This window comes from Acartia tonsa, chromosome 4 (assembly GCF_053477335.1).
Source record: "Acartia tonsa isolate MP-2025a chromosome 4, ASM5347733v1, whole genome shotgun sequence".
NCBI lineage: Eukaryota > Metazoa > Arthropoda > Copepoda > Calanoida > Acartiidae > Acartia > Acartia tonsa.
Window position 1 is genome coordinate 7,156,817 of NC_137263.1, and position 22,746 is coordinate 7,179,562.

Here is a 22,746-nt window from a genome sequence, read left to right on the forward strand (position 1 = left end):
TCCCCTTCTCGTGATAATAGAAGTTAGAACTATTGAAATTTTCAAGCCAAGCTAAGTCTAGCACTTGATAAATGACCAAACATTTATTTTCTTCGCTGTAAGCCCCTAAATTATGGCCTTATTTTAGACAGATATTTAGGGGGTTGAAAAAGAGGGTAAAGTGTGTGTGTGCGTGTGTATGTTAAAAACGTAATAAGGGTGGAAAGGAGAAGGATAGGCCGTGGAAGGCCGAAAGGGCAGCCGAGAAAAGTTTGGGCCTTTTTAGTAGAAGGGGAATTGTAGAGGGTTGGACTTAGGGTGTTTCAAAGTAACACGAAATGTGAGACTTTTAGTAATCTTGTATAATATGTTCCAAAAAAATGCTATATAATCCTGTAGTTCTTTAATATAATATACTTTAAGTATTTTTTATATCTTTTTATTGAATTTTTATTGAAGCTAGTTTTTAATAAGTCAATTTAAACTACATAACTTCTATTATTAAACTCATTTTAATTGTATTTTACTACAAGCCGGAAATCAGCTGATTGGTATACGCAATGTAATACAGATTTCACTTGATTTTGTCTGCTGCGCTGTTTTCTTTTAATTTGTGTTTACGTAGGCAGTTTCTAAACAAACACAACTTAGAAAAGTTCATTAATGAAATTGAACCGTTAATAAGAATATTATGCATATACAAAAGAAAATCAAAATTAAATTTTTTAAATAAATGCAACCATCTCATGTTTAAAAATAATTTGGTATATTACAATACAAAGTGTATGTAAAAAAGAGAAAGTTTTAAACGAAATTTTCCATTTTATGTCTTTAAAAAATAAACGATACAATTTACTATTCTCAATTAAATTCTTAATGAATCTAAATGCAAACATTTACGTCCCGAATATTCTTTCTCTTATCTGTTATTTAAGAAAACCGAATCTTAAATATAAAATCAATATTGTTCTATATTTTTAGTTTTCTCTAATTTGATCGATCCTACTTTAGATTTAAGGTATTAAAAATTACATCTAGTAAAATCATTATTTTTATATTATGAAAGAAATAGAATAATCTGAAATATAAAATATTAAGTTTCCTAACCTTGCTCTAATATTAATAGTGCATAATGCGAGAAAACAAATGATAAAAAACGAACCTACAAATTTCACAATGAAGTTTCTAAGTTATATAGTAATCGATAATAAAGGAATTTTGTAAGCTTAAGATGGTAAATCTAAAATGAAACAGCAGTAATTTTTTCATAAAAAGTCTAAAAAGTTTTAATTGTATTAACTTCATATATATTTTAGCAATGTGTTCAGGTAGACACTTTAGCTTTAATAGGAATTCTTGGTAGGAGATATGAAGAATTGATAGTAGTGTAGGGAAAGGTACAAAGTCTAAAAAACGGTCCTAAAAAATTATAAATCAGCATGCTATTGTTATTTCTTTTTCGGTATATTAAGTGTAAAAAAAATAAGCTAAGAAACAAGTTTACAGATTTTTAGGGACTTTGATTTTACATATTTGCTTTAAAAAAGATCTAAAGACATTATTACACTTTGAAATTAGTCGCATCCGACGAAAAGGAATTTTGGAATAGCAAACGGTTTTTAAAAGTAACCGAATTTTCTTAAAACCTAACTTTAAATATTTTTTATTTAGTACAACTTTCATGAAAACTGAGAATAAATGTCAATCCATTTTGTAATTTAAAGTTAAAAAGAAATTGTTAAAGCTCAATTTCCATTCAGCAAAAGACTAACTTTGATTTTAATTTCATTAAATTATTTGTTTATAGCTTTACAAAAAAATTAAAGAGCACTGCAAATTGCAATTTTGTTGAGCCAATGCTGAAGAAATCACGCAACTTCCCCTGGTTGTGTAAGAAGGGGATTATTGAGTAAGTTTGGATACTCAATAGTCACGTACATAATATTAGTACCTCCCTTACCCCAGGCTCCTCTTCGGAAAGCGTCATTTATTACGGTGACTTAATTTGGGACACTTGCCATACTCAGCGAGGGTGAGGTAATAATGAGTAGCTCTCTTGAGTTAGCGGGTCAAGTCATAATGTGCTTGAACGTGGAGCTTGATAGTCCTAGTGGCTATACAAAAGTGTCTCAGCCTACTTTATGACTACTTAGGTCCAAACCCTGAGAAACTATGGCTAATCAACCAATCAAATTCTCATTCCTTGAAAATTCGAAAAAAGAAAAACAATGAATTTAAAATAAGGCATAGAGTTTACTTTTGTGCATTAAGCTCTTTTTATCTGCACAAGTGTTGAATAGGCTTACTAATAATTCACAAGTGTTTTACATTAATAGTTTTTAATTATTCACCTAGCTACCATAAGATATTAATAGACGATTTTATTTTATTTTTAGGTCATTATAAGAATACATAGGCAATGAAATTTTAACAATTAGATCAAAGATACTTAATAAGTGTAATTTAAAATGTATAAGTTAACTATTTAAATGATAATAAATAAGAAATTTCAGAGAAGTGAATGTAAAAAATGTCATCCGAGACCGAAGAATGTTCAGTGGCTCCAGCCGTTGACCCAGCAATTGCAGCATCTGCGGCTGAGCTTATAATTGATGAAAGTTGTGCGGCTGCAGCAGCTGCGGCTGTGACAGCTTCCTTTAATGCTGCTGCCCAAGGCAATCATACACAAAGAGACACTGAAACTTCTCAAAATGCCGACACTGCTGTTGATGTTAGTGAAAAAGTAAATGAAACAAAAGTTACTCCTGTGAATGGAACTGTTGATAACAATGTTGAGGGAAATAGTGAAACATGTGTTACTGATGAAGTAAAACAGAGAAGGTCTGTTAGTGGTTCACCCTTGCCTGCATCAAACAGTGGCAGTCTTGTTCCTGCTACAGGTCACCATTTACTTTAAATTATTGTCTTATTTACCATTTGATAATATTTAAGTTATACAAACATGTAAAGTTGAATGATTTATATTTTGACATATCTGTACCTACCTGTTAATTTTTAAAGAATTGTTTAAATGACACAATACTGTCAACAATGCTTAATATGAGGTTGTGGTTCTTTTTTATATTAAAAAAAGAATTTTAAGAAATATGAGATCCGTTTCCAACTTATCTTAACACAAGGTACACAACGTTTTCTGAAATAAGATCGTTTTTTTAGGTTCAATTGGAGAAGGTCTTGAAGATGATGATGAAGCCTCTGTTTCTGAATCTATTGGCGATGATGTTGATCAAGGAGATGAAGAGGATCTGTCTCATGTTGTTCAGGAACAGATAATCAAATATTTCAACAGTACAATAATATCTTCTTATTTCCGATTGTAATGCATGATGACGGTTGATTCGAAAATTACGGAATAGATCCGATTAAAAATTACAGTTTTCTACAGGTCATTTTACTGAAAATTATTTGAATTGTTTCTCAGGGAACAAGTGAGACTTTGTTGAACAGACTGGAGAGAACTCTGGCTGGCAGGAGTGATGCTGCAGCTAATGGAGAGGAAACTCTTGAAGATAACGGCATAGGAATGATTTTCAATAGATATTTTTCATTTGATATTTATAAAATAGAAAGTACTACCCAACAAAGGTGTCTATTTGTAATTTTTAAGAAAGAAACCAAATTAATTTGGTAGTAATTCTGTAAATTTTTGTTATTCGCCAAATTACAAAAAAAAATCTTAAGGTTACAATTTACAAAAGGTTATATTAAAACATGTAGGTACCTAGGCTTAAAATTTTTATATCTTGACTAAGTTTAATTATCTATTCATGCCTATTATTTAGTTTGACCCTTACTACTAATAAATCTGTTTCTTGAATTTTTTAATATTCCCGTTAAAAAAGTTTTAAGAAAAATTACGCTTTAGTTTAATAAATGGGAGGAGTGTTATTATAATGAATTTCACAATCCAGGGCCACTTGAAGAGGAAGGAAAAGAAATAGATCAAGTTTTAGGAATTATCAGCAATACGATTTACAGGTAACTTTAAGTAGATGTTGTTATAGTCAGTGTTTTCTTCTTAAATGCAAAGGTATAGGTTTAGATACAGCCATAGTTAATTTGACCAAAGTGTCTTCCATCCTAGTTCAGTATAATTCCATGTATACGGATAATATCCAATCAGTAGTTATAGTCTAAATTTGACCAAAGTGTCTTCCATCCTAGTTCAGTATAATTCCATGTATACGGATAATATCCAATCAGTAGTTATAGTCTAAATTTGACCAAAGTGTCTTCCATCCTAGTTCAGTATAATTCCATGTATACGGATAATATCCTATCACAGCTTATATTGCTGTGTAGTTGATAGCTTTTACCACTTGTCCAACGTCTACTATCAGACATCTTATCAACAGTTATAATTGTAACTTACTGATTGTAAAGAGGGGGGGGGGGGGGGTTAATGCAACCATCTCGTAATCAGTGAGCAAATGGCACTTACAATTCGAATTTCGATCTGAAATTTTGCATGAGTAAACCTTGGTAGGTCTATTTTCCCTAAATCGAACAAAAAGTTGAAAAAGTAACGGCTAACGGCTTTTTTTAATTTTGGCTATTTTTAGGGTAAATCTGCCATTAATTATGTATGAATCAACTTTTTGAAACATATTTTTGCTTTAAATCATGTGAAATGATACAAAAAAATCATTTTTAGTTTTCTAGTACCAGCAACTAGCGGCTAGAACCGTTTGAGAACGTTTTGGAAAAGCATAGAGTATTATGTGGAGATAGGTTTTGTGATGATCTCCCTTGAAAATAATTTTAAAAATGGCTAAACTATTGAGCCGCCCGCCGTTAGCCGTTACTTTTCCAACTTTTTGTTCAACTTAAAGAAAATAGACCTACCAAGGATTACTCATGCAAAATTCCAGATCAAAATTCGAATTCTAAGTGCCATTTGCTCACTGATTACGAGATGGTTGCATTAAACCCCCCCCCCCCCTTTTAACCAAATTGTTGCAGGTGTTCTATATTATATTATAATGTGCTGATTAAGTACCCAAAGCGTTGTTAAAATAACAGTATAATAATTTCAACAACAAAAATTAAGTACCTAAGTAGATATTCACAGTTAAAGGTTACACGCTAAAGCAAAAGATTTAAGACATTTTTAACTGAAAAAAAAACATCATTTATGAAATAATCTTTTTTTGTATCTATTAGCTTAAAGCACCTAAAGATATTAATATTTCATCGGAATAAAATATGTCTTTCTACGACAAGTCTAGTCATATCAAATAGTTTTCTTATTCGAAGATTTTCTACTATTTATGTGTTTGGGTCACGTGGGTACGTTTTAACGCATCCATCCTATCTAAGTTTAGGCTTTGTACTAAATTCGTGTCATAATTTGTAAACCATTTATGAAGTTATTGTAACAACGAGTTAAAATCTTTATGTTTGTTTGGCTTCGCTTTTATGGATGTATACTGCCTTGATAATGTAACAAGAATATGATATATAGAACCTAATGCTTATTATGTTAATAGTCAAGCAAAAGCAAATTATATAGTATCATTGATTTGTGTGTGTATGTGTGTGTGTGTACTTGCAGTTGTATAAAGAACAGCGTAGATACTGTAGACAGGCTGGTGGATGGAAATACAGGACAACTCTAGCTGTCGCGAAGCATCTTTATGTACGAAACAAAATTTTGTTTGTAAATAGTTATCAAATAGTTTACTAAATTAACTTTTTTACCTTAGTAGTATAAGAAACGTAGGTATTTTAAAATTAAAAGACGTCAATATTTGCAAATCATAAAATTGAGAGTTGATATAAAATTACTCTAAAAAAAATATTTATGTCGCTTACACACTTAAGATATACATAAAAAAAAATCCTTTGAAAAAAAAGCTTCCTCAATGTACAAAATTTAAAGAATATTTTCTGTTATTAATATGAACTACAAATCGTAGGTACTATTATTAGGAATTTTGTGTCCAGTAGGATCTAGAAAATAAGGTTTTCTGATCTCAGGAAACCTTGATATTGGCCTCGGGCAGGTTTTATACTATTCCATAACTTTCAGGGAATCTTATTATAGGCCCCAGAGGGGTTGTATGTACAATATTTAGCAGATTTTGCTCATCTCAACGAAGATTTGCTTCTTTACAACAATGTTATATTTGAATTGATTTTTACAGTTTAGATATTTCTTATCACAAATTTCTTGTTTATGGGTCATAGAATCTAATATACGATGCAATAATCAGCATGCATGAAATTAAATATTTTTTTGTACCTACGTCCTACTACATACTTGCACACTTTTTATTTTAGTAAAAGTTTAAAGTAGGGCGGGCGAATAAGTTATGTTTTAAGGGATAAATGAATTTGAAGAACCTGAATAAGAATCTAATTGAACCCGTTATTCGCGAGATCTTAAGGGGCAGAAAACTGAAAGCATAACATTTTTCTACATTTACATGTTTTGATATTAACTAGACGCTTCGCTCCTAGCATTTAGGGGAAAGATGTAGAGGTCAGGAAAATAACCTAAACCCAGCCTAAGACATTTTTAAAGCTTCCTTGAAAAGTACAACACATGCAAACCAGAATTTTCCGATATCTTTAGTAAAAGACAAACAATTCTTACTACTTTATATTACAGGATATGTCAAGATTTTTTCTTATACGGATTACCCTTTTTTCTTAGAATGGCTACTGTACTTCAAATTTATTTACCGATGCGTTAAAACTTAGCACCTTGCAAACAACAACAGTATTAATAACTAGTGGCTACGCATCTAGAGACCCCTAGGGAACTTAAAGAAAGGGGGAGCCGACCCTTCTCTTTTAATTTGATTTTATATTGAGAAGGGACAATTTTATTCGGTTCAATTTCTCTTAGAAGGGTGATGCTACCCTCCCCAAATATCTATAAAACTTTCCAGGGATTATGAGAAGCTTCACTGTGAAGGAGAACCATATCAGAATAGTGGTTAGGGAGATCCTTCATTACAGATAGACATCCTAACAGGGTTGTCATTTTGGGCGTGCGCTTTTAGGCGGGCAGTTTTGGGCGGGTGGTTTTGGGCCGCCCAATACAAGGTCCTTTTGGGCAGTTTTGGGCACCCCCCTTTTAGGGGGAGAGAAAAAGAGGAGGGGGTTAAAAAAGAGGGGGGGCAGGCCTATTTTTTGGGTGATATCCTTATCTATAATACAAAGTAGAACGATGTCTGTCTGTTTGTAGCGAAGGATCTCGCTAACCACTGAACCGATTTGGTTCTCCTTTACAGGGTAGCTTCTCATAGGTCCCGGGAAGGTTTATAACTATTTTTTTGGGGGGTGGGACACCCTCAACCCCCCAAAAAAATTAAAAATACCCCGCCCCCCAAAAAATTTTTTTCTTTTTCTTTTTAAAACTAAAATTAAAATAGTGGGGACGAATAACCCCCCCACATGAAAAAAAATCCCCCCCCAAGAGAAAATTTTTTTGAAAGATTTAAAAAAAATCTAAATTACGAAAAATTGGTTTGATCAAACCTCTTGGGGCAAAGCCCCTAGAGGCTAGGGGCGTAGCCGCTAGTACTAAAGTAACAGGATGTGTGTCTGTGTGTTTGTACTGAAGGATCTCGCTAATCGCTGAACCGATCGGGTTCTCCTTAACAGGATAGCTTCTCATAGGTTCTGGGAAGGTTTATAACTGTTATGGGGGAGGGTACCACCACCCTCCTAAGAGAAATCGCCCCTAGAAAAAATTACACTCCCCCAAAAACTTTTTTTAAAATTTTTGAAACTTAAAATAAAAATGGGGGGATGAAACCCACCCCCCCAAAAAAAAAAATTATTCCTCCCCCCCAATTTTTTTTACTTTTTCTTTTCAAATCTAATATAATAATTGGATTATCAAATTTGACTCTCCCCTCCTCAAGTGCCCCTAGAGGCCTCTAGGGCCGTAGCCTCTAGCTAACTATATGAATTAGTAAGCTTTTTTGTATCTAGAGAAGGATTTCGCTAACTGCTTAACCGATAAGGTTCTCCTTTCCAGTGGAGCTTTTATAGGTCCTGAGATCATGGTTTTAGGCTATTTGATTTCTAATAATAAGTCTAGGTATGGTATTAGGCTATTTTATATCCTATTTATATGCTTTTTACGACATGTGCCCAAAAAGGGTGCCCAAAACCACTTTTGGGCGCCCGAAACCCCTTTGGGCAATTGGGCCGCCCAATATCAAAAAAAAAGTGCCCAATTCGACAACCCTGCATCCTGTTACACTTATATAAGGATTTAATTTTCTTTTAGGGAAGGCGAAGGTCAGATATTGACAAAACTGTGTGATAGAACAACTCTGCTCTCCATAGTTTCCCATTCCTTGTCAGCCTACATCACAGCCCTGGATCCTATTCCTTTACAGCGGCTTTCAATGAGGTTAGTATAGCAAATAAGTATAGTTTCCAAACCGATTAATATCCGCTGGATTAGAACCAGTTCTCAGCAACATTAAAAATTCATGTATAGCTTTATTACAGACAATTTTCCATGAATATTAAAATAAAAATCATAAAATCAACACCAGTTTCATTAGTTATACGATGTATAACTGTTGTAATATTGCTTTCTTGTATGACGTTAAAATTGTCTTAGTCTTACAAACTGGTCGTGATATTTTTTATTAAGAAAGATATACGGATGGAGATATTTTTTAAACTTTGAGTTCTTCTTTCAGCCGAACGGTCGGCTGCACATCCTTTCATTTAAAACCTAGGTTTATAATAATCTAAAATTGCCAAAAAAGTTATTCGTGTACATTTATTATATGCGCAAATAATGGACTTTTTTTTGCTCTAAAGATAAAATAATATATTTGCATTGTAGCTTAAGTTCGGTAAATAGGTTTGCAATTTGTCAAAACTTTCTTATATCTTTAGTAACAACTAGCGGCTACGCCCCCAAGAGGCCTCTAGGGGCACTTGAGGAGGAGAGAGTCAAATTTGATAATTCAATTTCTTATTTTAGATTTTAAAAGAAAAAGTAAAAAAAAATTTGGGGAGGGCGAAAAAAAAATTTTTTTTTGGGGGGGGGTGCCGGTGCCCCCCTCATTTTTAATTTTAGTTTAAAAAAAAATTTAAAAAATTTTGGGGAGGGGGATTTTTCATTTTTTTGGGGGGTTGTGGGTGTTCCCACCCCCCCCCCCCCCCCCCCCAAAGAAAACAGTTATAAACCTTCCCGGGACCTATGAGAAGCTACCCTGTTAAGGAGAACCCAATCGGTTCAGTGGTTAGCGAGATCCCTCGGTACAGACACACAGACAGACAAACATCTTGTTACTTTAGTATAAGGATTATTAAAAAGTTCTTAATTTAGATTACGTTTCAATATCTAGTATGTTTTTAAACTAATTATTGTTTAGGATTGCCACAGAGGTTTCCTTGTGGATGTCTACGCTGCTTCACTTTCCAGACTCTGCAGCCCATTGTCATGATGACATCAGAGAGGGTCTTGTCAGGACTGTGCGCCTGGTCATGCATCGCAGATATCCTAACCTTGAGGTATTCAATATTATATTTCAATATTACGTTTCTGAATCCGTTTAATTTCCGCTGCTGTATGGTTAGCCTGTTGCAAACTTGCTTGTAAAAATTTTCAATATTGTTTGATAAGTTTTATTATTATGTCTAAGAATAAAACTACCATTCAAACACTGAAGCCATTATTGTATACACCTTTTCTGTTGGAAGGAGTGAGTCAGTCAGTCAGTGAGGGAAGCGGATACTTATAGATATGCTACGCATTTAAAACTGAAAATATTAATATTGTTAAGATGGATGGATTTGTTGCAATGGTAGCTGTTGGTCCCCCTGTCATGTATATAACAACCAGCAGTTACCTGGAAGCTGCTGAATATATTTGTCTTCAACTTGCTCTACCAAAATCAGCTATAAAGTAAGCTTATTCTTCTCTGTTATTTAAAGAAAAGTTTTTGTTTCATTTAGTATGTTTTTGGGTAAAATTTTAGCTTTCAACTAGGTAATCCATCATTTACTTTTCCAAATAAAGTTGAACACCAAGTATATATTACCTACAACATTTGTGTAGTATATCTTTTTTTAATTGAGTTTTCTGAATAGTTTTAGGCGAATTTTTTGCTTATTAGGGGAAAAAATTAACCTAGCTTTTGTCTAACCCCCTTATTGTTAACTATCCCTTAGTTAGTTTGATGGTGTGATAGAAGTTGGAGTAATGTTTTTTTTTGCTTTTTCAGGTTAGTAACCCCGGTTGATAATTCAGAAAATTTTGAATGGTTACAGCAGATTATTAAAACTGACAAGGTAAAATTATTACTAGGGTTGGCAATCCGAATCCGGGATCCGGAATCCGCCCAATTTTTGGTAAATTTTGGAATCCGAATCCGGAATCCGTTTTTTAATAGCGAATTTGGATTCTTATTTTTTAGGCTAAAATTAGCGTCTTGAGTTTTTTCTTTCAACTCCCCCTTTTTGAAGGCAAAGATTATTATCATTATATTTTAAAATCTGGTTCGATTCTCGGAAGTGAATTATAGAGAACACCAAGAACATTAATTTTTAGGACATATGTAGCACCTAATTTTTTTAACTTTTTGAAAAAGCCTTTTAAAATATTGCTAGAATCCGGAATCCGAATCCGGAATCCGCCAAAAATAAGAATCCGGAATCCTTTTTTTGACGGATTCTTGTAAGAATCCGAATTCGGTCCAAAACTTTGACGGATTGCCATCCCTAATTATTACCCATTACAACGTTTAAAAATCCTTCTATGAAAGTAACAGGATCTGTGTCTGTGAAATCAGTCTGTCTGTACCGAAGGATCTCGCTAACCGCTGAACCGATACAGATCTCCTTTACATTGTAGTTTGTCATAGGTCCTAGGAAGGTTTATAGCTATTTTGCGGGAGAGTACCACCACGAGAAATTGACCCTAGAGAAACCTCAAGGGGCTTTGTTAATAGTAGTAAATATGATAACAATCCTCGAAGCGAAGCTGATGAAATCAAACATTTACTTGACTTCCGTTTTTGAACAACATATAAAGAAACAGGTTGATGTTCATAAAAAATTTATAACATGAATTTCTAAAATTCTAGATAGAAATAATCTACGTACTGTAAATGTTCATATGATTTAAGCAGGTAATTAAAAGTTTAGGTATGTTTATTGGTGTTAATCTGTTATTTTTTTTAAATTATATGAATTAAATTGTAATATTTTTTTAGGAAAATGGACTGGTACCCCTAATATGCATAGCTAATGTACATTCCTCTCTCTTCATCAACGAAAGTGTAACAAAGTTACAGGTAAAAATTGCTGGCTTGAATTCTTTAATTTATTCTTAATCTAATACCTAGTTACTTGGTTAGAAGAAAAAGAAGCTTCTTAAGTTAAGTTATCAATAATGCCCATTAAACAAGTTTAATTTTTAAATGCCTTTTTTGCCTTTTTTAGGAAGTATGCAGTGTTGAGGAAGTATGGTTACATCTGGAAGGTCATGCTTTATCTGCTACTGCTCTTCTTCCAAATGATCAATTCCAGGTAATTTCAAATTATCTTGAACAATTTTAAATTCATTGATTTTTGTAAACCAATAGATGGATATTTTAATAAAGATTTTATGTAATTTGAAGCTAAAGATTAATACGATCCAAATGCACTTAGGAAAAACGTTGTGACAGTCTAACACTGACCGTCGGAAGCTGGCTCGGAGTTCCAGCTGTACCCTTTGTCACGCTGTTCCGGTCAGACGCTGCACAGGCCGGTCTGGCGGGTCTGGGTTTGGTAACACCAGCTGTCAGGTTAAATTGTCTGCCACTTTGGTGCGTTCTCAAGTCACTGGGACTTGCACAGATTAAGAAGAGAATTAAAGGGGTTTATGAGGTGAGTTAATACTTAATAGCTGCTTTCTTTCAAAATTATTTCTGAATTTGTTTGTACTTTTGGCATCGGTAATTGATTTATTTCGTGGCATACAATATCATTTGTGGCAAAATTCACAGAAGCCTCAGTCTACTATTGAACTTAAAAAGTAAACTTAAACGTTTCTAAGGGGGGGGGGGGCGAAAGTGACACTTTTTGAAACCAAAACTAAAAGTCAAAGGAACTCAACTAAAAAAAAGAGTTACAGGTCTGACATTTTGCATGGCAGTTGCTTTAAAGGGGTACAATATGGAACTGTGAAGAAACGGCGGCGCAACCGCCGAAAACCGCCGAGAAAAGGCAAAAAAAATTTCGGCGGGAAACGGCGGTTTTCGGCGGTTGCGCCGCCGTTTCTTCACAGTTCCATATTGTACCCCTATAAAGCAAGTGCCATGCAAAATCTCAGACCTGTAACTCTTTTTTTAGTTGAGTTCCTTTGTTGACTTTTAGTTTTGGTTTCAAAAAGTGTCACTTTCGCCCCCCCCCCCTTTTTAAAAAACCTTCTAGGTTCATTTTTTCGAGAGGGGGGAGGGTTGTGTAAAACGATTTGTTTCCTACTCACCCATAGATAATGACTTGAATCAGTGGTATAAGACAAGTAACCCTTTCACATTAAAAGTACCTAACCACTTTATATTCCATCTGGTTAATTCTGAGGTTTTAAATGAGGAACATCGAAACCCAATGTTTACCTTCAATACATTTTAGATGCTTGAAGAGTTGACCGCAAGGCTAGAAAGTATGTCCTGTATCCGCTTGTTGAGCAAGCTGAACACCGTGGAGACTGTATCCATCTCCAGCCTGGAGGCAGGGGACCTCCAGCCGAACCAGATATTCCACACAGTGAGCCCAGCTCTGGCATTCCAATATATCACGGACCCTCAGTCATCTACAGATGTTACGTAAGTGCAATTTATGAATAATATTAACTAGTTTTATTATAGAAGGACCAGATACGTGCCAACTTTTAGAGGTTTTTTTAATGATATATATTTAGCGAGAGAGTGTCTGCATATACAGATTATTTAGTTGGGACCAAGGACGTCCAATGGGGGGGGGGGGGGTTAAGGGGTGATTACCCCCCCCCCCCCCCCCAAATGAAAAAGCTTGGAAGTCCATGGTTTGGACTATAAATATTTTATATATTTAGGGAGAGAGTGTCTGCATATACAGATAATTTAAACAGCTGGTTGGGACAAATTCTTCAAAGAGATGCTCCACAGCTCAATATTGAAATTGTTGATGTTGAAACTACAGGTAAGTATTCTTTAAAATCCGGGAAACAGATTAAGCTTCATGGATCTAAAGGGATAAGACAAAATATGATAAAGTGATGTTTTATATATAATAGAATTACTCTTTTGTAGATTTATTTAACGTCCCAAAGTTTTTAAGCCAACGATTATGCTAGCTTATTTTAAACTCCAGTGTCCCCTTCCTCCCTGTATAGAAAGAACGTATCAAATCCCTCTATATACCAGTAATAAAGACATCAACACGTTTAACTAGAAAAGCTTTTAATATGTTAATATTTAGGTTATGTGCTAAGAATGTGCCCATTTGAGGATACAACTATGATTGGTCTTGCTAATCAGGATGTCAAGGACTTCATACAGGTATTAACTATACATAAGTTATTTAACTAAAGTGATCTTATCTGTCTTTACTTAAGACTGGCTTAAATAAAAGAAATGTTTATTTGTCTGTCAGTAAGATTTCGTTAACCAATTAACCGATTGGATTCTCTATTAGGGGAAGCATTACACAGGCCCCAGAGTGTTTTTAAGTATTTTTTCTAAATTCTTGGGATTTTTTAAAGCTAGTTTTCTGCCCCTTTGTCACCCATCAAATACAAAAATCCTATTATTAAATTAGGGGTGAAAAACAATTTCAACTGAAGTCCGATCGTTAATTCGTATGATGTTTCAGTGTTTTGAAGAGAAATGTGAAATTTTGAATGCTACAGTTGCTCAAAGATCCAAGTTTATCAAGCTCATCGAAGGAAATGAATCCGTGCAGGTAGTTTTTATACAAAATCATATAAAATGTAATATATTTTAAAATAAGATTGGGATACCTTTAAAAATGGAAGTTTGGGATCTTTGTACCTATGTAAATGATGTTTTATTTTTCTTTGTGCAATTTAAAAAACTTTGAGACCGAAATAAAATTGTATTTGTCAAATAGAAACAATTAAAGATACTAGTTTTAAAAATCTTTAAAAATGTTAACATTAAGTCCTTTATGTACATAATTTTTTTCAGTATATCGACATAGCCCACTGGGCAGGTTTAGGCGGAGTTAGGTTCCTACCACAAGAATTCATAAACAAGGTAACTAACTATTTTGTTTTGAATTTATTTTCTTTATATTTCTAAAGTTAAACAAAACCGTGTCATCATTAAAAAAGTATTAGTAACCATCCTCCCCCGCCACCCCCCCCCCCCCCTCCGGGTCCACACTCCCACATAAACATAGAGTTAATACAATGACAGTAAAGGATCGTGCATTAAATGTTTTGTTTTTTGATACGCGATTTTTAACTAATTTACTTAAAATTGTCATTATTTTAATTAATAGGTAAATGGGGTATTCCTGTCCAGTTTTTTGTTTATGAATGAATATTTCTTACCCGAGGGAATAAATGATGGACCGATAGGTCATTCATTTATTTCCCTGGTATAATTTTTCTTTCTTTTAGTAATTAATAAAAATTCTAAAATCTTCCAAAAAAATTAAAAATCTTCTAAAATCATACAAGGGATATAAATGAGATACCAGGGAAATAAATGAATATTTACATCCACTATTTAAGGGGTTGTTTATATGGGAATGATAATTTGTACTTTATAAGGAGACAGGAGAACTACTAGAGGAGCTTGATGAAAATTCAACCCAAGCAATAAACCAGGAATGTCAATCAATTTACAAAAAATAATATTTTTAAAAGAGATGGAAGTAAATTTTAACAATTATAACAAAAATTATACTGCTTAATTATCAAATGATTTGCTGAAATCAAAAAACTGTAAATAACATTAAATATAATTTTGTCTGAATTTTTAACTGTTATTGAAAGGATATTTTCAGACTTTTTACTTCTTTCGTCAATAAAAAAAAATTGTTTATCCCCTTGGGACCTCCAAAACATTAATCTCCAAATAGTTTGTAAGCCTGTCTGTCTCAATATTTTGTGTATTATACTAACTCTAACTTAGTTAACAAAAAGCTTTGGCTAAAGTATAATATTTTTTTACACGTTCGTAACATTACCATAGTCCTCACCACAGCCACCGAATCATAAAAAAATAAAGTATTTGAAATTGACGGCATATCTGTGCAGAGAAACATGGAACTGGTGGCCACCCTTAGAAATTCAGACTCTGCTTTCTCTTTGGGGGAGGGACCCGCTCCAGATAATGTTATGTGTGTCAGGTATATATCAAGGCTCTTTTGACTTTGTTTACATAGGGAACAAGTTTTATATTTGAGTTTATAATGATTCTATAGTGAGCCCATTGACACAAAATATTTCACCCAAAGTTTTAAAACGATGTTAACAAGCATAAAGTTACGACTAGAGCTATTATTTTTAGAATTAAAACTTTAGGTTTGGCATGGTAACTATGGACACAGATGTGGAGGAATTATTGACCCTTGTGGTGTCCACAGGAAAAGAGATTGACAACGCTGCTGAGCGTCTACAGTCAATGAGTGAAGTTGTCAAGAAAGGAGTTCAACAAGCTCAGGTTTAGTTTTATATAAATTTCTAGTGAGAGGTATATTATGAACCCATTTTATAATTTTTTAATAAACTAAATTGGGTGGGGGGGGGGGGGGGGGGGTAAATTTTGTCCCCTATGCCTAACCCTTGCGGGGCCTTTACCTGGGATGATATAAATTTAAAATAAGGGGACCTAGGCACTTCGAGGAAAACCGCAAAATTTTGCACTGCCTCACTGAATGTGACAAAAATGTTATGTTACTTTTAAGTCTCTCAAATATTTAATTTTTTTATGATTTCTCTTGGGAGGATGGTGGTACCCTCCCAAAAAATAGTTATAAACCTTCCCGGGACCTTTGAGAAGCTACCCTGTTAAGTAGAACCTGATCGGTTCAGCGGTAAGCGAGATTCTTCGGTACAGACACACAGACAAACACAAATCCGGTTACTTTATTACAAGGACAACTAATATCTATAATTTACATCACTTCAGGATGAATTAAGACAAGAAACAGACAACCAGATCTGGCAGGAAGGAATTCTAAGACACGTTCCTCTAGTTGGAAGCCTGTACAACTGGTTGTCTCCAGTCCCGGTGGAGGCCAAGGCCAAGGGCCGATGCTTGAACCTGGAGGAGGGCAAGCTGGAGAGCACTGAAATGATTTACAAACACCATATGCAGATAAGGATAGAAGATGGACAGGATCTGTAAATATTCTTGCAGATAACCACATCATACAATTTATATTAATAACGCAAACTTTAAATAAATGTAATGAATGACTTCTTACAATTAATATAATTGTTTTTGCAATTGATTCTTTTTTAATTTTTGATATCAAATATACTTTAAATTCCTGTATGAAATATTTCATATCATGTATATCTAATTTTATTATATGACGAATTAGACAAGCTTTAAATTTACTTAGGTCGCTATAGTATGGAAGTTAGCAAATTTAAAAATATGTAAATAAACTAAGTTATTCTTAAAAATTTTGAAATATTTTAAATAACTAGTTTTAGTAGTTTTTATAAGCATTTAGTTGAATTAAAGACGGCAGTTTATTTCTCTACTGTGTTTAAATTAGTATTTCTCTTCTATTGTGCAATCTAGAAAAATTAGTATTAACTACCTATGCAAATTAATTCATATATTCTAAAGGGATAATACGGATGGACACCTAAAAACTCGGCACAAAATTAAAAATATGCCTTTTAGCAGCAGAATTTGACATTGTGGTGGCTTTAAAGGTTTTATTCATATTTTTTTAGAAGAGTTTAAAAGTGTCCCACCCGCCCCTCCTTTATATTAGATTGGATAGTTTATAAAAATTGATCACATAAAATGTGTTAGCAACAATTTCTGAGATTCTGAAACGAATGGCCAAATTTTTTAAGATAAGCTACTTGCAATATTTATTAATCCACAAATAGGAAGTATTTTCTTCTTAAAATTATTGATTTTTGGTGGATGCATACTATTGTTTGTGGCGTTATCCAACAAATTTAAATGAACCTGTTACAGAAAAATTACCTCGAAAATTATATTTTTAATAAAAATAGAAATCTCCTATGTTTTTTATATTTATTTGTCCTTTTTGCTTAAAGCTTGAAATTAAAATATGCACAATATTATTTATTTTCTAATTTTAATGTTTGCTCACACTGATTTTTACTAATAAAATTATAATAAAATATGTATTCGCACTTATTTATAGCCAAATATTTAATCTTGTGATTTTTTATATTTATTACCTAACACTTATTAGTTATCTAATTAAATTTTTCTTTTTTTAGAATTTTGTAAATATTTGTATTATTTATCTTTTTTTGTTTAGAGTTAGTTTTATCTACCTATTTGTTATATTTTTGTGATTTGAGTATTTTTATACAAAATTTTACAATCCGTTTGAGTTGTTGATATTTTTATAGTTATTTTATCTGAATTTACAATAGTCTTGTTATATATATATCCACTCTTATTGACTTTTCTCATTTAGCTTTTTGATTTTTAAAAGCGAAGCTTTTCTATAATTAGGGTCGGTCCGTCCGTCCGTCCGTACGTCCGTCCGTCCGTCCGTCCGTCCGAGATAGATAGCTTTTATTCGTTAATTTAGGCATGTTAGAATTGTTCTATCGATTTCAAACTTTGCATGATGATTCCTGTAGTAGTTGGGTACGATTTAGAAAGCGTAGCAACTCTATAATCATTACCAGAATGTCCGTACGTCCATTTTAAACATGTTGATTTTTCTACTTTTTTAACAACAAATTTTCAAGTGTTTTAATTATCCGTTTGATCTGATTTTTGGTATATTGATTCCTTGGTCAACAAAGAACAATATTATAAGCGAAGCAACTCTATAATCAAGTCCAAAAATGTAAGTATGTCCATAAACATTATCCTGTTTTTAAGCAGTTTATCAACAAATTTACCTACAATTTTGATTCGACATTTATACATTTATGTTCCGATTTTTCAGATCAGAAACTATACAAGTGTTAATGTCCGTTTGTCCTACCGTTTCAGTGCTTCGCTTTTATGGATGTTGTCATCCTTGTTTAATCCATTTTTTCTTATAGATAGTGCATTTGTCCTTTTAAATTTAGCAAATAAATTTTTATATTGAAGACGTTTTATCTTGTTTAATTAGAGTAGTTGTTTGTGTGTGTGATTGTGTTATATTTTTCATAATGTCCATTTCATAGGCAGAATACCTATAGCCTATTTAAAATTTATTCTGCCAGCCCTTAACCCAAATTATTAGTGGATTTTAATTCAATAGCCCCATTCCTATATCACGGGTATTGTCACTCAACCTAACCCAGTTGCATATCAAACGCCTTGCGCAAGTCAAATTGATAATATTTTTTATATCTGTAAAAAGATGCAATACTATAATATTTTATAGCGGCTGCGCCCCTGTCATCTAGTGTAGAATATGGCATAAAACCATCTTTAGTAATGAATACATACTAAAGCATTCCCAGAACCGTTATGAAGCTTCCCTAAAATGTGGAACTCAATCGAATTGGTAGCTACCAATACTTAAGCTACAGACAAAAAAAACTTTATATTATAGAATATCGGTAGCGGCCTTAGCCTATAGGGACTAGTCGAAGGGGTAGAAAGGTCATCCTGGGACCTATGTGAAGCTTTCCTAAAACGCAGAGTTCAATCGGTTCAGTAACTATCGGAATCCTAAGCCATAGAAAAATAAAACCGTAATAATTTTTCTCGTATTCATTTGAATCCGGTGGATAGGAACCGGTTCTCATGAATACGAAAAAATATGTCTAGCATCGTATTATATCCAGTTTTCTACGAATATAGAAATGTACAATTATAAGATTAAATCTAGTTTTTTTAGCCCCGTGGTGCCGTTTATAATACGATACGAGAAATAACTATTATGAGACTGGCGGCTGCGTTGCTAGTATCAAAGGGGTCTGTATTCAAATTAGCAAGAATGGGGCAGCATTATGGTACAAAACCATACCAAGGCTTAATTCTAAAAATAAGTAGACTTAAACCATCCCGGACTTCTTGAAGATCCCCTAAAATAATTTTCAAAATCTTAATCTACAGACGAAAACATCTTTCTACTTTATAACAAAAAACAAGAATATATTATAAACTTATATTTCTTTGGTGTTATTAATAGGTTTTACTTGTCACAAAAGCTTTTCTAATAGATAATTTGTAAACGAGTGGTTAATTTTGATAATTCCTAGGAAAAAAAGAACATAATACAACCTTTTTGTTGTTTTTAGAATTACAGACTGGCCAGAGTGTACGTTTTGTACGTTTTGTACGTTACGCATCGAATCTGTGTACGTTCTGGACGTTATTTTGATATGTGTACGTAACGTATTTTGAAATTTGTATTTTTGTACGTTCTACGTTTTTTTAAAAATAATAAGAATCAAATATTAGCAGAAAAGTAATTTGTATGTTTTGTACGAAAATTTTTGCAAAAACAATAGGTGTAGGTATTATTTAAATAAATTCAATAATATCTTCAATTTTTATAGAACAAAAATATGTATGTAAATTATGCATATATGTTATTAGAACTTACAGTTTAAATTTATGGATTTGAAATATATGTCCTATAGATATAGTTTAAACTATTGAAGAGAAAGAGATATGCAGTTGACTAAATTCAAGTTTAAATGCATTTCATGCTACTACCCCTTAAATAGATTTTACGATAATTTTTTTCAAATTCTTTATATACTTGGGTAAATTTTCCGAGATATCATATGGTGCACAGTGTAGGATTAAGAAGTCTTATTTTTTGGTATCTTCAGTTTTTAAAGAATAAGAATCAAATATAAGTATAAAAGTATTTGTATATTTATTTGTATTTGTACAAAAAGTATTACAAAAATAGTATATTATCTATAATGCAAAGTAGAATGATGTCTGTCCGTCTGCTTGTCCGTCTGTATATCAGAAGCTTAATATCTCAGTAACCACTGAACCTATTGTGCTCTACTCTTCATGGAATATACCTAATAGTCCTGTGATGGTTTTTGCTATTTTCTTTCGGGGAGGGACACTTAAAGCTTTTTACTTTCTACTAGGATTAGAGGCTTCGTATCCCTCTTTTATAGAATCGTTTGTTGGAAATTTGTCAAAAAAAATATAAAAAAAAGATTGTGATTATTTTTTTCATTTAGGCTTTGCCCCAGGGTGCGGTGGGGGTTCCCCCACCCCGCTGATTTGCATTAGTTTACAAAAATAAATTGAGGGGTGGTTGATTTTTTTTTTGGGGGGGGGGGGGGTGGGTTTCCCACACTCTAAGAAAATAGCCTAAAACTACCACAGGACTAGTAGATATATTCCCTGAAGATTAGAATTTAGAACCCAATCTGTTCATCGGTTACCAAGATCTTAAGCTTTAGACAGACAGGCATTGATTTACTTTGTATTAAAGACTAGTATTTTCTGAGATCTTTAGCAATAGACAAAATAACCCTATATCCTATTATATGTTTATCCTATAAATCCTTTTTTTTCTGTAACAAAGAATCTCGCTAACTGCTGAACCGACATGATCTTTGTGAGGTTGTAGGCTATTTTCTCTGTCCTTCCATATCCCTTCAAGAACCTGTATTCAAAATGGTAGAAAAATAGCCTAAAACCATCTCGGTAACTATGTGAAGTAGTTATGAAAATCTTAAGCATCAGACAAAAAACTTACTACTTTATTTAATAGAATATACTTAGTACGTAATAACAGGATGTATGTCTCTCTGTCAGTTTATTTGTACCGAAGGTTCTCGCTAACCGCTAAACCGATATGGTTCTCTTTTACAGGGTAGCTTCTCATAGGTCCTGGGAGAGGGTACAACCACCCTCTCAAGAGAAACTACTCTTAGAAAAAAATCACAACCCTTCCCCTATTTTTTCTTTCTTTTTAAAATTGAAATCAGAAATGGGGGTGGTCTACTCCCCCTTCCCTCACTAAAAAAATTATTAGCGAAGCTACTCTTTAATCACTTTGTCAGTCCGTTATGCTATCGGAGAAACGTGATTTTCTCGGCTCCTGTTTTTAGTAGCGAAGCTACTCTATAATTCACAATGTCCGTCCGTCTGTCCGTCCGTCATGAGACAAAATAGGGGAAACGTGATTTTCTCGGCTCCTATTAAAGATAGACAGCTGAAATTTTTTGACGACATTCCCATTATTAAGGAGTACAATTAACTACAAAACATCAAGGGCGGTCGGGCCGCTTTTTGGCAGGTTTTAGGCTATTTTTGTATTTTTCACATTTTTCTCCATATCTTCAGTGTTTATGGTCTGATTTTAAATTTTTTTTTCAGTTATTGATATCAAACTTAAATTTCCTGTCGTTTACAGTAAACAATCATGACGGCGAAACTGCCATTTTGCAGGTTTTAGGCTATTTTTGTAATTTTTTTACATTTCCACCATATCTTCAGTGTTTATGGTCCAATTTTCAAAAATTTTTCAGTTATAGATATAAGAATTAAATTTCCCGTCGTTAAAAGAAAACAACCATGACGGCCAGACTGCCTGTTTGCAGGTTTTAGGCTATTTTTGAATTTTTTAACATTATTCTCCATATCTTCAGTGTTTATGGTCCGATTTTCAAACTTTTTTCAGTTATAGATATCAAAATTAAATTTCCCGTCCTTTAAAGAAAACAACGGTCAGACTAGCTTTTATCAGGTTTTTGGCTATTTTTATATGTTTAACACATTTTCCCATATATTTGGTGTTTTTGGTCCAATTTTCAAACTTTTTTGGGATATCAGTTAAAAATAATTTTTCCCATTGTTATGAGAATCTTTTATGTAATCTACTTTGACCGTCGTCATCATTAAAAATAAAACAAGGTTTCGTGTTTATTTTCTCCAATAAATCTATTCTTATTTTTAATAAATACACTTTAAATCTACTTTTACGTATTTCCATCCACGATTTTTTGTGCTTCGCTACTTATGGATGTTGTCATCCTTGTTTGATTGAATAAGTTCACATTCTACATATTTTCATTGAGATTTGCCTTTTGGTTGGGTGCTAGATCTATTCCTAGATTTTCTTTTTTTCATGGCTTTCTCGACTTCTATTCAAGATAGACGGCTGAAATTTTCAGGGAATAAATAAATTCACATTCTACATATTTTCAAAAAGTTTCTTTAAGGTTTGTCTATTTGTTGCAGTGCTAGATCGATTCCTAGATGTATAGGTTTTTGTGATTTTCACAACTCATATTCCTGATAGACGGTTGTAATTTTCAGGGATTGTATTAGTTTTCATTCTTAATACTTCCACTAAATTTCATTGAGATTTGCTTATTCGTTGGGGGGCTGAATTTATTCCTAGATTTTCACGTTATTATATATTTTTAAAAGGTTTTGTGATTTATTTAAATAAGTTAAATGCTTATTTTTTACGACACTACTCTATCTATAATACAAAGTAGAACGATGTCTGTCCGTCTGTCTGTCCGTCTGAAGCTTAAGATCTCAGTAACCACTGAACCGATTGGGCTCTACTCTTAAGGGGGTATACCTACTGGTCCTGTGGTAGTTTTAAGCTATTTTCTTGAAAAAAAAAAATGAAAATACCCCCCCCCCAAAAAAAAAA

The 22,746-nt window shown here is 33.1% G+C and overlaps 2 protein-coding genes across 2 annotated transcripts in view; both read left to right on the top strand.

Annotated features, from left to right (window-relative positions):
• LOC145315870 (uncharacterized) overlaps window positions 1–22,746 on the top strand; it is a 207,709-nt gene that overhangs the window by 6,710 nt on the left and 178,253 nt on the right. The window lies entirely within an intron of this gene.
• Window positions 1,995–18,253, top strand: LOC145315850 (pyridoxal-dependent decarboxylase domain-containing protein 1). The gene is made up of 20 exons (XM_080155977.1): window positions 1,995–2,879; window positions 3,157–3,259; window positions 3,418–3,519; window positions 3,910–3,978; window positions 8,249–8,374; window positions 9,357–9,495; window positions 9,768–9,889; window positions 10,209–10,275; window positions 11,199–11,279; window positions 11,428–11,514; window positions 11,638–11,856; window positions 12,604–12,797; window positions 13,046–13,152; window positions 13,432–13,511; window positions 13,825–13,914; window positions 14,160–14,228; window positions 14,750–14,803; window positions 15,236–15,330; window positions 15,506–15,644; window positions 16,113–18,253. The coding sequence occupies exons 1-20, from the start codon at window positions 2,510–2,512 to the stop codon at window positions 16,329–16,331; spliced, it is 2,532 nt and encodes an 843-aa protein (XP_080012103.1). The 5' UTR covers window positions 1,995–2,509; the 3' UTR covers window positions 16,332–18,253.

Excerpts from the sequence above, each read along its gene's own strand:
- LOC145315850 (XM_080155977.1), top strand. The coding sequence starts at position 2,510 with ATGTCATCCGAGACCGAAGAATGTTCAGTGGCTCCAGCCGTTGACCCA. Across the intron at positions 8,375-9,356 it reads TTACAGCGGCTTTCAATGAG|GATTGCCACAGAGGTTTCCT; the intron begins GTTAGTATAGCA and ends ATTATTGTTTAG. Across the intron at positions 14,229-14,749 it reads CACAAGAATTCATAAACAAG|GAGACAGGAGAACTACTAGA; the intron begins GTAACTAACTAT and ends GTACTTTATAAG.